Source organism: Manihot esculenta, chromosome 11 (assembly GCF_001659605.2).
Source record: "Manihot esculenta cultivar AM560-2 chromosome 11, M.esculenta_v8, whole genome shotgun sequence".
Classification (NCBI taxonomy): Eukaryota; Viridiplantae; Streptophyta; class Magnoliopsida; order Malpighiales; family Euphorbiaceae; genus Manihot; species Manihot esculenta.
Window position 1 is genome coordinate 30531118 of NC_035171.2, and position 14005 is coordinate 30545122.

The 14005-nt window shown below is 34.2% G+C and overlaps 2 protein-coding genes across 5 annotated transcripts; both read right to left on the reverse strand.

Annotated features, from left to right (window-relative positions):
* Positions 1–339: 339 nt before the first annotated feature.
* On the reverse strand, positions 340–7297 carry LOC110626061. Of its 4 annotated transcripts, none has more exons than XM_043962202.1 (11): positions 6911–7297; positions 6326–6541; positions 5972–6237; positions 5751–5836; positions 5466–5626; positions 5150–5280; positions 4726–4992; positions 1661–4587; positions 1399–1507; positions 1242–1322; positions 340–752 (listed from the first exon to the last, which is right to left on the reverse strand). In XM_043962202.1, the coding sequence occupies exons 1-11, from the start codon at positions 7095–7097 to the stop codon at positions 666–668; spliced, it is 4518 nt and encodes a 1505-aa protein (XP_043818137.1). In that variant the 5' UTR covers positions 7098–7297; the 3' UTR covers positions 340–665. The 4 variants fall into 4 exon arrangements, with proteins under 4 accessions (XP_043818137.1, XP_043818138.1, XP_043818136.1 ...); XM_043962203.1 differs by having other exon boundaries at positions 5475–5626; positions 6911–7296; XM_043962201.1 differs by having other exon boundaries at positions 4726–4998; positions 6911–7296.
* A 1324-nt stretch (positions 7298–8621) lies between these two features.
* Positions 8622–11367, reverse strand: LOC110626928 (DDB1- and CUL4-associated factor 8). The gene is made up of 5 exons (XM_021773122.2): positions 11169–11367; positions 10675–10926; positions 9876–10019; positions 9091–9780; positions 8622–8951 (listed from the first exon to the last, which is right to left on the reverse strand). Exons 1-5 carry the CDS (start codon positions 11265–11267, stop codon positions 8727–8729), a joined length of 1410 nt encoding a protein of 469 aa, XP_021628814.1. The 5' UTR covers positions 11268–11367; the 3' UTR covers positions 8622–8726.
* Positions 11368–14005: the final 2638 nt, after the last annotated feature.

A 14005-nucleotide genomic window follows, 5' to 3' on the forward strand; every position in this document is an offset into this window, starting at 1 on the left:
AAATTATGTGATACATATTTAGTATCTTATTCGGTCAAGTAGTTATCTCACATGATAAATTCAAAATCGATATCCATGTCCCAATTAAAAAAAAAAATCATTTGATAAAAGAATTATAGAAGAATTACTATATGTGGTCAATAAGAAATTGGAGCACGTGGAAATTTTGGAAATTTCTAACTGGAGAGATACAGAATGCGATCTAGCTTTTTCACTAGCTTCAGGGAGTTTCAATTTCAGCAATATGTATCGTTGAGCTTGAATTTGGTATTTGAACACGGTTTTAATTGGGAGAATTCATTCGATATAATTAGTGGGTTGGCAATATATTCATTCTGATAATTAATCATAATACAGAATATATTCATTCAATCTCAGGAGGTCAAAAGAAAAAAAAAAAAGCAAAGCATCCATTGTAAGAAATGTACATTTGGTTTCTCATTACTGACACAACAAAAAGAATTAAAGAAATCCTATAATGTCTCTGTCTAAAATGTAACAGTGGCAAAGCATTGTTGCTCGAAGTTTTCTAATGGTTGGTCACATTGTTATTCACAAAAGAATTATCAGCTGAAATATCTTCTCAATTGGAATAGAGTCCAGGGCTAAATATTGCACATTCTAATGATGAAATCTTTCGATTACTTGGCTGAAATCCTGGCTCCTCAGTTCGAATTGGAAGATGGGATATTGGAGTTCGTGAATTTTGTACAGTCAAATGGTCCTACCCCTTGGTTATTTTTCCGTTTAACCTGAAAAGCACATAAATCCTAGATGTCAGGCCAAATTGGAAACAGAGATGATTTTCGTTTGCAAGAAAAAGCGTTTTGTTATTTGCTAAGTAGATGATTTTCATTTCCTTCACGAAACAACCCTCATAAAGCGCAGGGCAGTTACACAAGAGCAAGACAGGCTATGGTACTAATTGATATGCATAGTTATGTACACAATATTTATTATAAGAGGAAAGTTTATTATTTAGTCCATATGGTATAAGAAAATTTCATATCTATATGGTATAAAAAAACTATCAATTTTGTAAAATATTTATTAATTAGATCTCCGCATTGAGAGTATTTTAAACTTTTTAAAACTTTAAGAATATTTTAATGAATTTTTCAAAAAGGAAAGACTAACTAATGGATTTCTTGGTACCACAAGAATCAAATAGTAATTTTCCCACCTTAAAAACTACAATGGTCAGGCTTATAGAAGTGATTGTCTAGGATGTAGGACCTTACCGGGGACCAAGGACCAGGTTCAGGTAAAGACTTGTCCTGGGGTGAATTTTGTACAGCGCCACCTTTCATCATTAGAATTTCCTGCAGAACACTTATGAGTTAGATCATAGTACGCGTTACCTTCTAAAATTTCTATACCAGAGTGGGACTCTAGTACCTCTCCAGCAGCTTCAAAGGCAGCTAACCATTCATCAGAAAAAGGAACAGCATTTTGTGGAGGTCTTATTACAAGTGCCTCTTGCCTCTTGTCATTCCCAGATTTCTTTCTGCCATCATCATATGGTCCGATGATTAATTTTAAAATACATAATGTTCTTATTCTGAAAAAATCTATGGTTAAACTGCAAGTGCATAAACAATTGAAAAGAGGAAACAAGGACTCAATCCATGCACAAATAAGAGTTGGGTTAGATGCTTACAGAGAGAGTGTTGCTTCCTTGACTACTTCTGAGGACACAGCACCGTTGCCTTTGTAGATCGCAATTTCAGCTTCCACAGGCAAATTATTACCCTCTACTAAATTGACTTCTGCATCCTGCCGGGTACTTCCATCTAATGTCTTATTAGAGTCAGAAGTATCCACTGCCCCTGCCACTGCCTTACGGTCTTCATTTTTCTTGGAGGATGAATCGAAATTCCAAGGATGTGCTTGATTGTCAAGTTCATTTCTGCACTTACAATCTGCAAACCATCTGATATTTTCCATTGATGGAAGCTCGGAGTTATTATCCATATTAAAACCAGCATCATGCATCACAGGGTTCGTTTGAATGTCAGTATCAAAACTTGTTGATGCAGCTGGTAAACTGTCGCATTGCTCTAAAACAGTGCCTGAAATATTCTCCCGTGTATCTTCCTCCTGAGATTCAACAGTATTCACAAGCAACAAGTTGTCACCTGAACACAATCCATTATTTTCCGAAGGAACTTCTTCAATCATAACATCAAGATTTTGAAGCTCAGGACATTGTTTAGGCTGTCTACTGATATCATCAACCATCAGCGAAGATTTCTCAACAGTCAGTGAGGTACTAGCATTGCTGTTGTAGCTATCCACTGTCAAATTATTATCTAAATGCTGTGGTACTGCATCTTCAATAAGTCTGTCCTTAATCATATCATCAACTCCAGCATGTTCAGCTTCCCTGATTTCACATTGGTGTAGACTCTGAGGAATTTCAGATACACTTCCACCCACTGCACTGATGCCTCCAAAGGATCTGTTATCATCATTCGAAAGATTATCATCACGCGCCTCTCGACTCTGACTCCCCTGTTCAGCTTCATGAGCACAAGAAGCTATCAGCTTAAATTGGTCAACAGACTCTTCTTTCACATCGTGCATACCATTAAAGCAATCATTGTGCAGTATGGAAGAATCACTTTCTCTATAACAAGCTTCATTAGCTGGCTGTAAATCAGTGATGGTAGTGAAATTTTTCGTTGAGGAATCCAACTGTTTGTCAAGGACAAATTCATGCTCATTCGTATCGTTTATTCTAGAAGAAACTTCAACTAGGATGGCAGAGCTAATTTGGGATGTGATGCGTGAACAAAAATTATTCACCTTAACACCACCAGTGATGACTGCACCAATCATATCGCCCTTGCCCATCCTTTCCGCTGTCGCGTTAGCTTCACCACTAAGCTCAATGTCACGCCTAAAATTTTCAACCACAGGCTCAATGTTTACAGAAGCTGTTAAATCATTTTCAATATGTATGCATGCAACCTTTCCAGCTCCATCAAGACCAGAATCATGGTTTACAGGAGATGTTGAAAAAAGAACATCGGAGCTTCCCAATTCACCTTCACAAGCACTAGTTCTTGATTCATCAGATTCAAAACTCTGAAGGACATCTTTCTCCTGGTCCTCTTCAATGCCTTTTCCAGGCAATAAGCAACTGATAGAAAGTGGTCTGCTATTATACTGAGACGATGGTTCTGTTACAAGACAGGGATTTAGAAGCTCCGCTTGTTCTGCTGATTTTGCACTTGGATAATCAATAATCAAGTTTGAGTTATCCACTGTTAAAGTGCTCAATGAAACCTTGCCACTTTTAACCAACATATTACCCTCCACACACAGGATTTGTGCATCTCCCACATGCAACTCCCTATTCAAGTAATTAATTCCAGTAGTGCCCTCTTTTGTGGATTCTAAATATGTAATGTGAGATTGACAATATTCTGTTGCACCACACTCTTGGACTTTTAGACTAGCATCTGCAGCCTTTGAACTATCATGTTTGTTAATATCTTCTGAAGCTCTGCTGTGCTCAAACAAAACACCATTGAGCCTCTGGCTCTCCACATTAGAAATGAAATCAGTTTGGCAGCTGTCAGGCTTCATCAGCTCATCTTGTTGGGGACTCTGCTCCTTGGCTTCATGCACTCTTGAAGAAGCCCCACCCCAGTTATTTTTCCCCCCTGCAGACTGAGACTCTGAACAGAAACTATGTTCCTTTGTAGTGGGATTGTACTGCCTGTCTTCCACATTTTGGTTAACTGTTGTACTATTTGCCTCAGGACCTTCAACTTCCATTGGGAGGCTGGGAGAGGATGTAGAATGGGGATACTCTAGACCAGAAACATTAGTGTCTCTAGTTCTGACGCAAGCATTAATAACACTCCTGACATCATCTTGTTCCAATTGTTCACATGGAACATTTTGAAGAGGCAACTTATTATCGTTGCTCTGCTGTGCCATTTGCTCCACGGAAGAGATCTTCAGAATTTTACATGGTTCTGCAAGATCTAGAGATTGGTTGACTGCTGTATTATTTGCCTCAGGGCCTTCAACTTCCATTGGAAGGCTGTGAGAGGATGTAGAATGGGGATACTCTAGACCAGAACCATTTGTGTCTCTAGTTCCGACGCAAGCATTAATAACACTCCTGACATCATCTTGTTCCAATTGTTCACATGGAACATTTTGAAAAGGCAACTTATTATCGTTGCTCTGCTGTGCCACATGCTCCACGGAAGAGATCTTCAGAATTTTATATGGTTCTGCAAGATCTAGAGATTGTGTATCAGCATCACCACAAATATCATGCGGCTGTCGCTTACAATTTGTTGAACTCTCAGAGTTAAGTTGCACCTGCAATGTCACCTTCTGTATACTGTTCAATTCTTTGCTAGGTTTTATCTTTCCACACAAGGCAGCATTCACAGAAGATGAGGATGCTGTACTTGAGCATGAAGGTATATTCCTGGATGGTCGGGGGGGCTTTTGATGAATAGAATTTATGGCACCAACTTTGCTTTTATTAGGAATATTAGAATCAGGGAGATTGCATTGCGTACTTCTCTGTAGCAGGCTATGCGAACCAGAAGATTTTGACTGCAAAGTAATTTCCGCAAATGAGAAACATGGCATCTCTAATAGTGCAAGTAGGAATGTATGATCTGATCAAACATTTTGAAACACAAAGTATTTCTGTTGGTGCATTAATTATTTAATTTCTGATAATCAGCGCACCTGACCAAAAAATCCCAGTGATGGTGATGGCATTCGCAAGCCTGATGGTTTCGCTGGTTGGGGTTGTGTAGATTGCATGTTTCCACCATTAAAGCAACCAATTTGAGAGAAAGAAAATGCAATTTTGCTGGCATTGCTATCATGGCCTTTTGCTGGACAAACAACAGAGGGAACTACTGAAACTGGAACTACTTCTGAACTACTATTCAATTGGCTACCCTGGGGAAGCTGTACTTTGGATGACATATCTATTACTGGCCCTGAGACCTTTACCTTTGAAAGAGATATGAGAAAGCAATAGCACAGTTATCAGATAATAAGAAAACACTAATGTTCTACAAAATCTGTCGGTCTGGTTGAATCCTACAAATTTCTTCTAAGTTTAATTAACATGACTGTAACTTCTAGAGTTTGAGGTTCGCACCACATTTCTTCTTGTCTGATGAGCTGTGGATTTTATGATTGATTTTCCAGCAGGAGCAGACTGTGCACTATTTTTGACAGTTTTTGTATTTGTTGAAGTGTCCTTCAACCCAATATTTTTCTGCGCATTAACTGCAAAATGTAACAAATACAAATTTAAATATCAATTTGACTTGATGCAAGAGTGAAATCTGATTGAAAAGAATCATAAGTGGAGCTGGTCTTTGAAATCTGATGCAGATGAGAAACTGAATCCAGAAGATACATTAAGAACATAATATTTCATATCACTGGGAACTGAATAGACAAAAATATACATTTATCACCTGGCTGAGAAATATAATTTCTCTTAGAGTGGCTGACATTAGTTGCAGAACTTCTAGAAGTTGTTGAAACAACTGAAGGATCAGGCTTTGGACCCAGCAGTTTTGAAACTCTTGAGGTTTTAGTTGCCACTTTTGTTGTGTTCGCTTTTGGAGTTCAAAGAAGTTAAGGGCAAGTTTTCCATTAAGCAAATAGAATAACAAAGAAGAACATTCCTAAGAAACATAAACAAACCATCAAACATACTATTTTAGCATAAAATGATTCTTAAAGGATATTGTGATGAAGCCACTTGTCGTGGGCAGCCATTACGCTTAGAAGCACTTCTATTAATATCATGGGTTGAAAGAACCTTTCGCTTGGCCTGATGAGCACGTTTGGTAAATGTCATTATCTTGATTTTTTTTTAATTAAGAAGGGAAGAGAACACATAGGCACTAGAAAGAATGGAACAAACTCAGGCAATAACTAAGCCAATTCAAGATAGAGAAAGACTAACCGCAGAAGCTGGTCCTTTTTTCTCTTTTGCTGGCGAACCAAGGTGGGTTGTCAATTTAGCCGCATTGTTTCTATTTTTTGTTGGAGTGCTTGAAGGAAGCTCCTTGAATAAATTATGTTCAAGTGATTGTAAATCAGGTGAGTCACTGATGCTATCCAGTTCGCCGCAGAGTGATTCTCTGCCTTCATGGATAATTGACAACATTTCCCCGCTAGACTTGCCTGAATGCCCACTAAGCATTGATAATTCTGAAGGATCCAAAACACCTAGCCGAAAAAAAGTTGTCCTTGATCAATTGCAAGCATTAATCAAACCGCAGGGCAGGAATAACAAAATGTAAAAAATAAATGACACCTTCTTCGGTAAAGAAAGCTCTATTCCATGCTAAGCTTTTGCGCAGGTTGTATCCTCCACCCTTTTTCTTCCTCTTCATTTGCTGCGGCTCAAGGCTGAGTTTAGGCGGTTCTGGTTTGTTCAGATTAACATTTTCCTTGTTCATATTATTGTCTCTACTATCTTCACAAGATGAAGAGCTTGGTATACACGTATCGTCTGTTCCCTTTCTACTCTCTGCAACAGAATAGGAGACTTAGTGCCAATTTCTATGTCATTAAGGATACTTTCACCGCCATTAGAATCTTATCTGCCAATTATCCTTCCACCTATGAAACATAAATCCTATACTTTCAAACATAACCATAAAATCCCACAAATCAAACAATGATACCCAAAATCTAATTCTTCATGAACCATTTAAAAATAGTCACTAATTATTTGTTTAACGGAAATAGAAATTACTAATGCGAAATGAACCAGCAAAACAAATTAAACCATAGAAAATAAAGGAAGTAAAAAACCCTAAACAGAGTGTTTGAAATGAAATGCAGATAAAGAAATAGAACAACAATAGAAAATTATTTAAAAACTAGAAGGGCTAACCGACTGGAGAGGCGAGAAGTTGAGACGGAGGATGGAGAGAGCAGGTGGATCTAGGGATTGGGAGAAGAGGAGAGCAAGAGAAATAGGAGTTGTCGGTAGCGGCGGCGGCGTCGGGAGAGATGTGTTGAATAGAGAGCAGCGAGTCGTCTTCCCCTGAAATCTCAATGAGAGAAAGATCCGTCTCCATTTTTGGGGTCTCTGCAAGAGTAATCAATGGATGCAGCAGCAGCAGAGTCTAGTATCAGATTTGTCTGTCAAGTGTTAACTTAGAGTAGCTTTTTGAATTTGTATTGACGAGCGGGAACTGCGTTAAAACGTTACAGTGTTGACGATCACGTGAAGGGGAAATTATAAAAATACCATCCTGCTATGCTATTCCATATATAGAGATGCGGACAAATTAATTAAAAAAATATAAATAAATATCACTACATCTCATAAAATTTATTTTATTTATATTTTAAAATTTATAACATTTTTATTATATTTTAGTAATAAAATAAATAATAAAATCTATATACTTATTATCATTTCACATATCAACCCTAATATATGCATATAATTTATTAAATATTTAAAATATACCAGTTATAATTAGCAATTAACCACCGATAATAATTTAATTTCAAAAAGGAGATTAAGAATAATTAATAAATAAATATAATTATTAAATTTATAAAATAAATATCTTAAAATTATATATAAAAAATTATAAATATAAATAAATAAATATTTTTTTAAATAAAAAATTAGGGTGCGAAATTCGAATCTCTTTATTTTCTAAATGAGTAATACGCATTTAGTATTATGCAAATAAATATCTTAAATTTATAGACATATATAATCTGGAGGGAGTTTTATGTTTATATCTACTAAATTTTCCAAAAGAAACTGAAAAAAAAGAGGGTAATTTAACATTTTTTTCAAATTTTAGTTAAGCTTTGAAAATATTATTTTTCTTTATAACAAAAAATCTATTTTGTATCTGTCTATAATTAAAATTACACAATAATTTTGTATAACTAAAATTGATATATTACTTTAAAAATATTTATTTAATAATAAGAAATTAATTATATTAGTACAAAATAAATAATAATACATATTTAATAATTTTGAAAGTAAAATAAAATTTATATATATTTCATAACAATTTACTTTTAATAATGAATTAATATTATTACTAATTTTAAATTAAAAAAAAATATTTTGTTGTTATAAGTAAACTTATTTTTCATATTTTCAATTGTTTTCTAAAAAAAAAAAGATTAAAGCTATCATTTTTTAATAAATAAAAAATAAAAAATTGTTTTTCATAAAACAGATATTAATCCTCACCTATTCCTCTTATGAAACTATATATATATATAAAAGCTGCTAAAAAATGAGAAAACATATTGCTCTACTCCATAACATTAAGCAAAAGTCACTGAAAAATTCAGGCAAGCTCAACGAGAAGATCTAATAAAATATTGGAGGCTCCAAAACTCGGAGTAAATTATATATAGGAGCCTTCATTATCCACAGATTGGAGGTGGACTGCAAAATTTCACAAGAATTTTAAGTGCTGAACTACCTTGCTGAATTAATTGCAGAACAAAATTATGAACCTCTGAAACTAAAAAAACATGCAAAGGCCATTATCTTACTCTACAATCGCCCTTTTGCCATGAAATCATAGTATCGAAGCGATATACCATGATAGATATGATTGTAGAAATTCTTTTAGCTCATAACAGTAACTTAGTAAAGCACTGAAAATTTCAAAAATATATACTGCATAGAACCAAAATTTGCTTAATATAACTTGCAAACTCTAGCTAATATTGCAACCCTCTTCAGAAGAAGGCTCAGCATCTGAAAGCCCCAAAACAAACGCCTCTCCCTCATCTTCGTCACTCTCGATATCAGCTCTACTGTATCTCCTTTCTATATACGCCAATGTTTGCCGCCTTTGCAGGCGCAGAACATGCATGATAACATCTGGGGTAAGAGTTACCCGTGAATGGTGTTCTCTGCCCTGCTTATTTGATTCCATAATCTGGTGATAAATGATAAACACAAGTTAAAGACACAAGCAAATTAAAGCTTAAACACAAGTTAAAGACACAAGCAAATTAAAGCTTAAACCCACCATACGAAACATGAAAAATCAAGCCACCATGCAGCTCAAAATGTACCTTTTCTACATTTTCAGGAAGTGGAGGAGTTTCACTCGCCATGGGAACCCAAAGCTTCACACTCTTTTCTATTCCACAAGTAGCAAACATGGAAATATGTGGATGGGGCTCAAGTTGATTTACTATATGTCGATCACCAGACATTAAGCGCACAAGCTTACCACCTTTTTTCCTCCAGATAAATATATGGCCACAATCAGACCCACTCAATATATACTCATCATTAGGGCCAAAGAAGTTCACTCCCTTAACAGTCTGTGAATTTCTGTGACCTAAGTAAACTTGAGGCTCCTCAAGTTTCTTCAAATATTCAGGGCTTATGCACAATGGGTGAGGTCCCATTCCCATGTTCTTCTGAAACAGATAAATTAGTTCATCATTGTAAGAGACAAGCAATTCACTTGTGGTAGAGTAAGCCAACCCTGTGATATGCACATTTTTAGACTCTATCAGGTGATGGGGGCAGAATGTGTTCACAGGTGTATCAGAATTCATTTTTGCATCTAATCTGCATTTTCTTATATCATAGACACGTGCAAATTCATCGGAACCTCCTAGAGCAAAGTAATTGGGGTTTCTTGGGTCAATTACAATGGCATTCAATCTTATACTGTTAGAAGGCCGTTTGCTATTTTCTGAGAATGAGGAGCAAAAGAAAAGCTTTGTGGCAGACCTGCTGCGCAGATCAAACTGCAAAAAATAAAAGGCATAATCAACTGCTTCTGGACTAAAACAAACAAATGAAAGAACTATCAAGGAGACAAAAAAACATTAAGTTAACCAACATGTTGCACAAAACCATCTTCACCACAGCTATAAAGTATATGGGGACTTCCTGGCTCCACAGCAAGCTTGTAAACACGCCCTTGGTGCCTCCCCAACCCCGTTGTATCAACTTGGCCGTTCTCCAAGACCTGGGCGAGCCTGACCTGCAAGGGCAACAAAGAAATGATATATACAAACATAAGGCAATTTATGAGTAAGCCTGTGATTAATTTCAAGTTGCAAGAGAGAAGGCAGTGACAAGAAGATGGAGATATTGAAACAATTACAGATAGCTCAAATTTTAGCGTCCTTCCTAAACAATTTCTGTGAGCCTTAACCGTAAGGTAGTTTCTTAGTGACTAAAAGGTTACAGTTTATACAATAGCAGGGAAAAAGCCACAAGGAAAACCTCCTAAAACCTACTCCAAAGAGGTAAAATAGAATATCACGGATCCCTTCCCCCTTGTTAAGAGTCCCAAGTTCGAACTCTGGTATAGAGTTGCTCCCTTGCGGCTTGCCCGGTGTCAATGTGTTTCAGATATAGGATGGTATATACCAAAAAAGAAAACCTCCCAGAACCTGGCAAAGCTAGGAACTTCGCGCACTGCTAAGGTCTTGAAGGCAAAAATAAATGACAATCAATTAGTTGTATTGAGTGTACTCCAGAACTTCAAGGTTCAAGTTTTCTTCTTAGTGGGATCCGAATCCACAAATAATAATAAGTATAATGACGATGACGATAATGATGATGATGATCATGAAAAGGATGATTGTGGTCAGATGATTACTGCACACGGTAACAGGAGAAAGAACATTCACCTGGCCATCAGCTGAAGAAGTAACTATTCTCCGATCATCAGTGAATGGCATGATTCGAGTCTGAAAAATGTTATCAGAGTGGCCAGAAGGAAATGAAAGCCTTCTACTTTTAGTTGCCCAATCCCAAAACATAACATGTGTGTCATCGGAACCTGACACAAGAAGATCGCCGGTAGAGTTAAATTCTACTGAATTTACACAACCCACATGACCAATTAGCTTCCCGTAAAGGTCGATTTGCTTCACAACTACCTGCATACCGCAGGAAGGAAAAATTCAACTTTGAAAATGAAATTAGAGCACAGATTCAAACAATTACATCGACAATAATCAGACCCAGAATTTGAGTTCATCACTTATATAAGCATAAATAGGCATGATTTTGATATAATTTTATCAGATTTAACAACAAAAAATCGTGAACCAACAAGTTAAGTTATAGGGGTTTATCATTTAAATGCCAAGGAAATGGGAAATTAAGCAAATAAATAAACCTCAGAAGCAGAGAATCGACGAGTGAAGGTCGGAGAAAATCCCAGTTCTCTCTTACAAATCTCTGAGAAGCCATATCTAGTTCTCTTGGGAACTTCCATCAAGCAGAGTCTTTTTTTCTTCTTCTTCTTCTTTTGAAGGAGAGAGAAGAAAATTGTGGCCTTCAGAAAAAGAGGGAAACAGAGGAATTGGATTAACACGTAAGCAGGGCTTCTTTAAAAAACATATTATCTCAATTATTTCTTAGTTTTATCAACATGTTTTTAAGGGTCGCAAATACAGCCGGATAAAAATATCAATTTTATAATTTAAATTCCATTTATTTGTAAAAAAAAATAATTTATAGTTAAAAAATAAATAAATAATAGAAAAAATTACTTTGTAGTCCCTGAGGTTTAACGTAATTAACACTTCTGTCCCTCTATTTTGGCGACCCAACACTTAAGTCCCTTACTTTTCTTTCTGTCCAAATTCGTAGTCTTTTCGTCTAAAATAGCCATTTGGAACACGTGAATTGACAAAATTAACCCTTCTTCTTCTTCATCTGCTTCTTCTTCTTCTTCTTCTTCTTCTTCTTCCTACCATTTCTGCAACTTTTTCTTCTTCTTCTTCTTCTTTCTTCTTCTTCTTCTTCTTCTTCTTCCTACCATTTCTGCAACTTTTTTTTCTTCTTCTTCTTCTTCTTCTTCTTCTTCTTCTTCTTCTTCTTCTTCTTCTTCTTCTTCTTCTTCTTCTTCTTCCTACCATTTCTGTAACTTTTTCTTCTTCTTCTTCTTTCTTTTTCTTCTTCTTCTTCTTCTTCCTACTCTTTTTGCAGCTTTTTCTTCTTCTTCTTCTTCTTACTCTTTCTGCAGCTTTTTCTTCTTCTTCTTCTTTCTTCTTCTTCTTCTTCTTCTTCTGGAATTTCACGTTGAAAGAAGGGCATTTTTGGAAAAAATCATCACATCTCACTTTTAACTCTTTGACCAAACGGTTTAAATGGACGGAAGGACTACGAATTTGGACGGAAGAGAAAGTGAGGGACTTAAGTGTTGGGTTGCTAAAATAGAGAGACAGAAGTGTTAATTACGTTAAACCTTAGGGATTAAAAAGTAATTTTCCCTAAATAATATAAAGAGATAAAAATCTCAAATTATGAAATATAATTTATTTTTTCAAAAAATAATGCTATTTTTTTAAAATAAACTAACTTTAATCTTAATTTATTTTTCAATAATAATTATTAAAAATCAAATAAAATCATTTAAAATACTGATTTTAAAGTGTTTTCGCATTTTAAAATTTTAATAAATTAGTATTTAATTTTTTAGTAATAATTTAGAAATAAATTTAAAATAAAATATAAAATTTAATATTATGTATTTTTATTATATAGTTAAAAAATAAATTTAACTTTTTAATCATTTTAAAAAATAATAATATTATTTAATTTTTTAATAATATTTTAAAAATAAATTTAAATCACAAAATAAAATTTAATATAATTTCAAGTAAATTTATTTTATCATAGAGCGTCACAGAAACATCGCACAGCAGAGCGGTCCGTGTGTCCACTTCCAACTTCCAAGAGAGTTTAAAGGAACTTCCGAGATTTTTTTTATTATTATAAAGCAAACTTCACGGCTCATGATGATTCAAAAGTCTCCAGTCTCCCATTACTCATTTATTCAGCTTCACATCACCTCACTGCTTATGGAATTGATAGCTCTTATCCTTTTCTTTTTGAAAAGACAGTTTATGTTTTAGAATTTGAAAAAAAAATCTTAAATAAATTTAAATAGATTCTTATATAACTATACATAATTTTTTTTAGATAAATTATATTTTAATTTTAAAATTTTTATATAATTAATTAATCAATTTTACATTTTTAAATTAAATATTTAAGTTTTAAATTTTAATTCTATTTAAATTAAAAAATTTTCTATTTATAAAATTTGTGAAGTTAACGGTAAAATAATAGAGAAATATATTAAACTCTAAAAATACTTTCATCATTCTCTACACGCTGCGTACTCTCTTCCTCTTTCACTTTGTGCAATTAAAATCCATATCTCTTTCTTACTTTCTTTCTTTCGTTCGGTTTCACAATTGAACTAATCACATGATTACCATTGATCTAAAAGAACTAGATTCTTTTATTTGGATTTTTTTTTCTATAATTTAATAATTTGTAATTCTTTTCCTTTTTAGAAAACCTATCCATTTTTCTTTTTATTGTTTTTTAATATATCAATATGAAATTTTTTTTTCTCCTCTCTACATGCGAATGTGTGTAAATTTCAGGATATTTGTGAATATAGTTTTATGTGCTCTTTCACATTATATAAAATAATTTAATAAAAATTTCATTTCTTATCTTTCGCTGTATATACTTATTTAATTTTGAGCTGATCTTTCTTTCAATAGTTTTAATATTAGAATTATGGATTTCCCTGCAAGAGCTAGTGGAATTAATAAAAGTGATGGACAATATGCGCTTATCAAACAGATATCAATATTGAAAGAGACAAGAAAGATGGAGTCGGTAGGAACATGGATTTGCTAAAACTGGTGCAAAATTTATATTTTATTAGTTGTTTTTGTGGTATAATTATGATTTTGGCAACAAGTTTTAATTTCACAAGCTCAATTATTCTTCGGTAAAAACAAAGCAGAAAAAAAAATCACTAAGTGTAATTGCACAATTTTGAGATTTTGCACGACAGCATATAGTAAATTAAAATTGTTTTTGAATAAATAAACACATTTGGGTAATATGATTCTTTATTATTTGAATAATTTTCAGCTTGTATAATTTGAAGATTGAATACTGCATACCTTTTACGTGCGCAAATAT

Bases quoted from the DNA above. Each gene is read 5' to 3' on its own strand.
- LOC110626928 (XM_021773122.2), bottom strand. From the start codon at position 11,267: ATGGAAGTTCCCAAGAGAACTAGATATGGCTTCTCAGAGATTTGTAAG. The intron at 9,781-9,875 runs GTTGGTTAACTT...TATTTTTTGCAG, and splicing joins AAGATGGTTTTGTGCAACAT to TTTGATCTGCGCAGCAGGTC. The intron at 8,952-9,090 runs GTACATTTTGAG...ATTTATCACCAG, and splicing joins TTCCTGAAAATGTAGAAAAG to ATTATGGAATCAAATAAGCA.
- LOC110626061 (XM_043962201.1), bottom strand. From the start codon at position 7,097: ATGGAGACGGATCTTTCTCTCATTGAGATTTCAGGGGAAGACGACTCG. The intron at 5,627-5,750 runs ATATCCTTTAAG...ACTTCTTTGAAC, and splicing joins CGACAAGTGGCTTCATCACA to TCCAAAAGCGAACACAACAA. The intron at 1,508-1,660 runs GTAAGCATCTAA...TGATGATGGCAG, and splicing joins AAGGAAGCAACACTCTCTCT to AAAGAAATCTGGGAATGACA.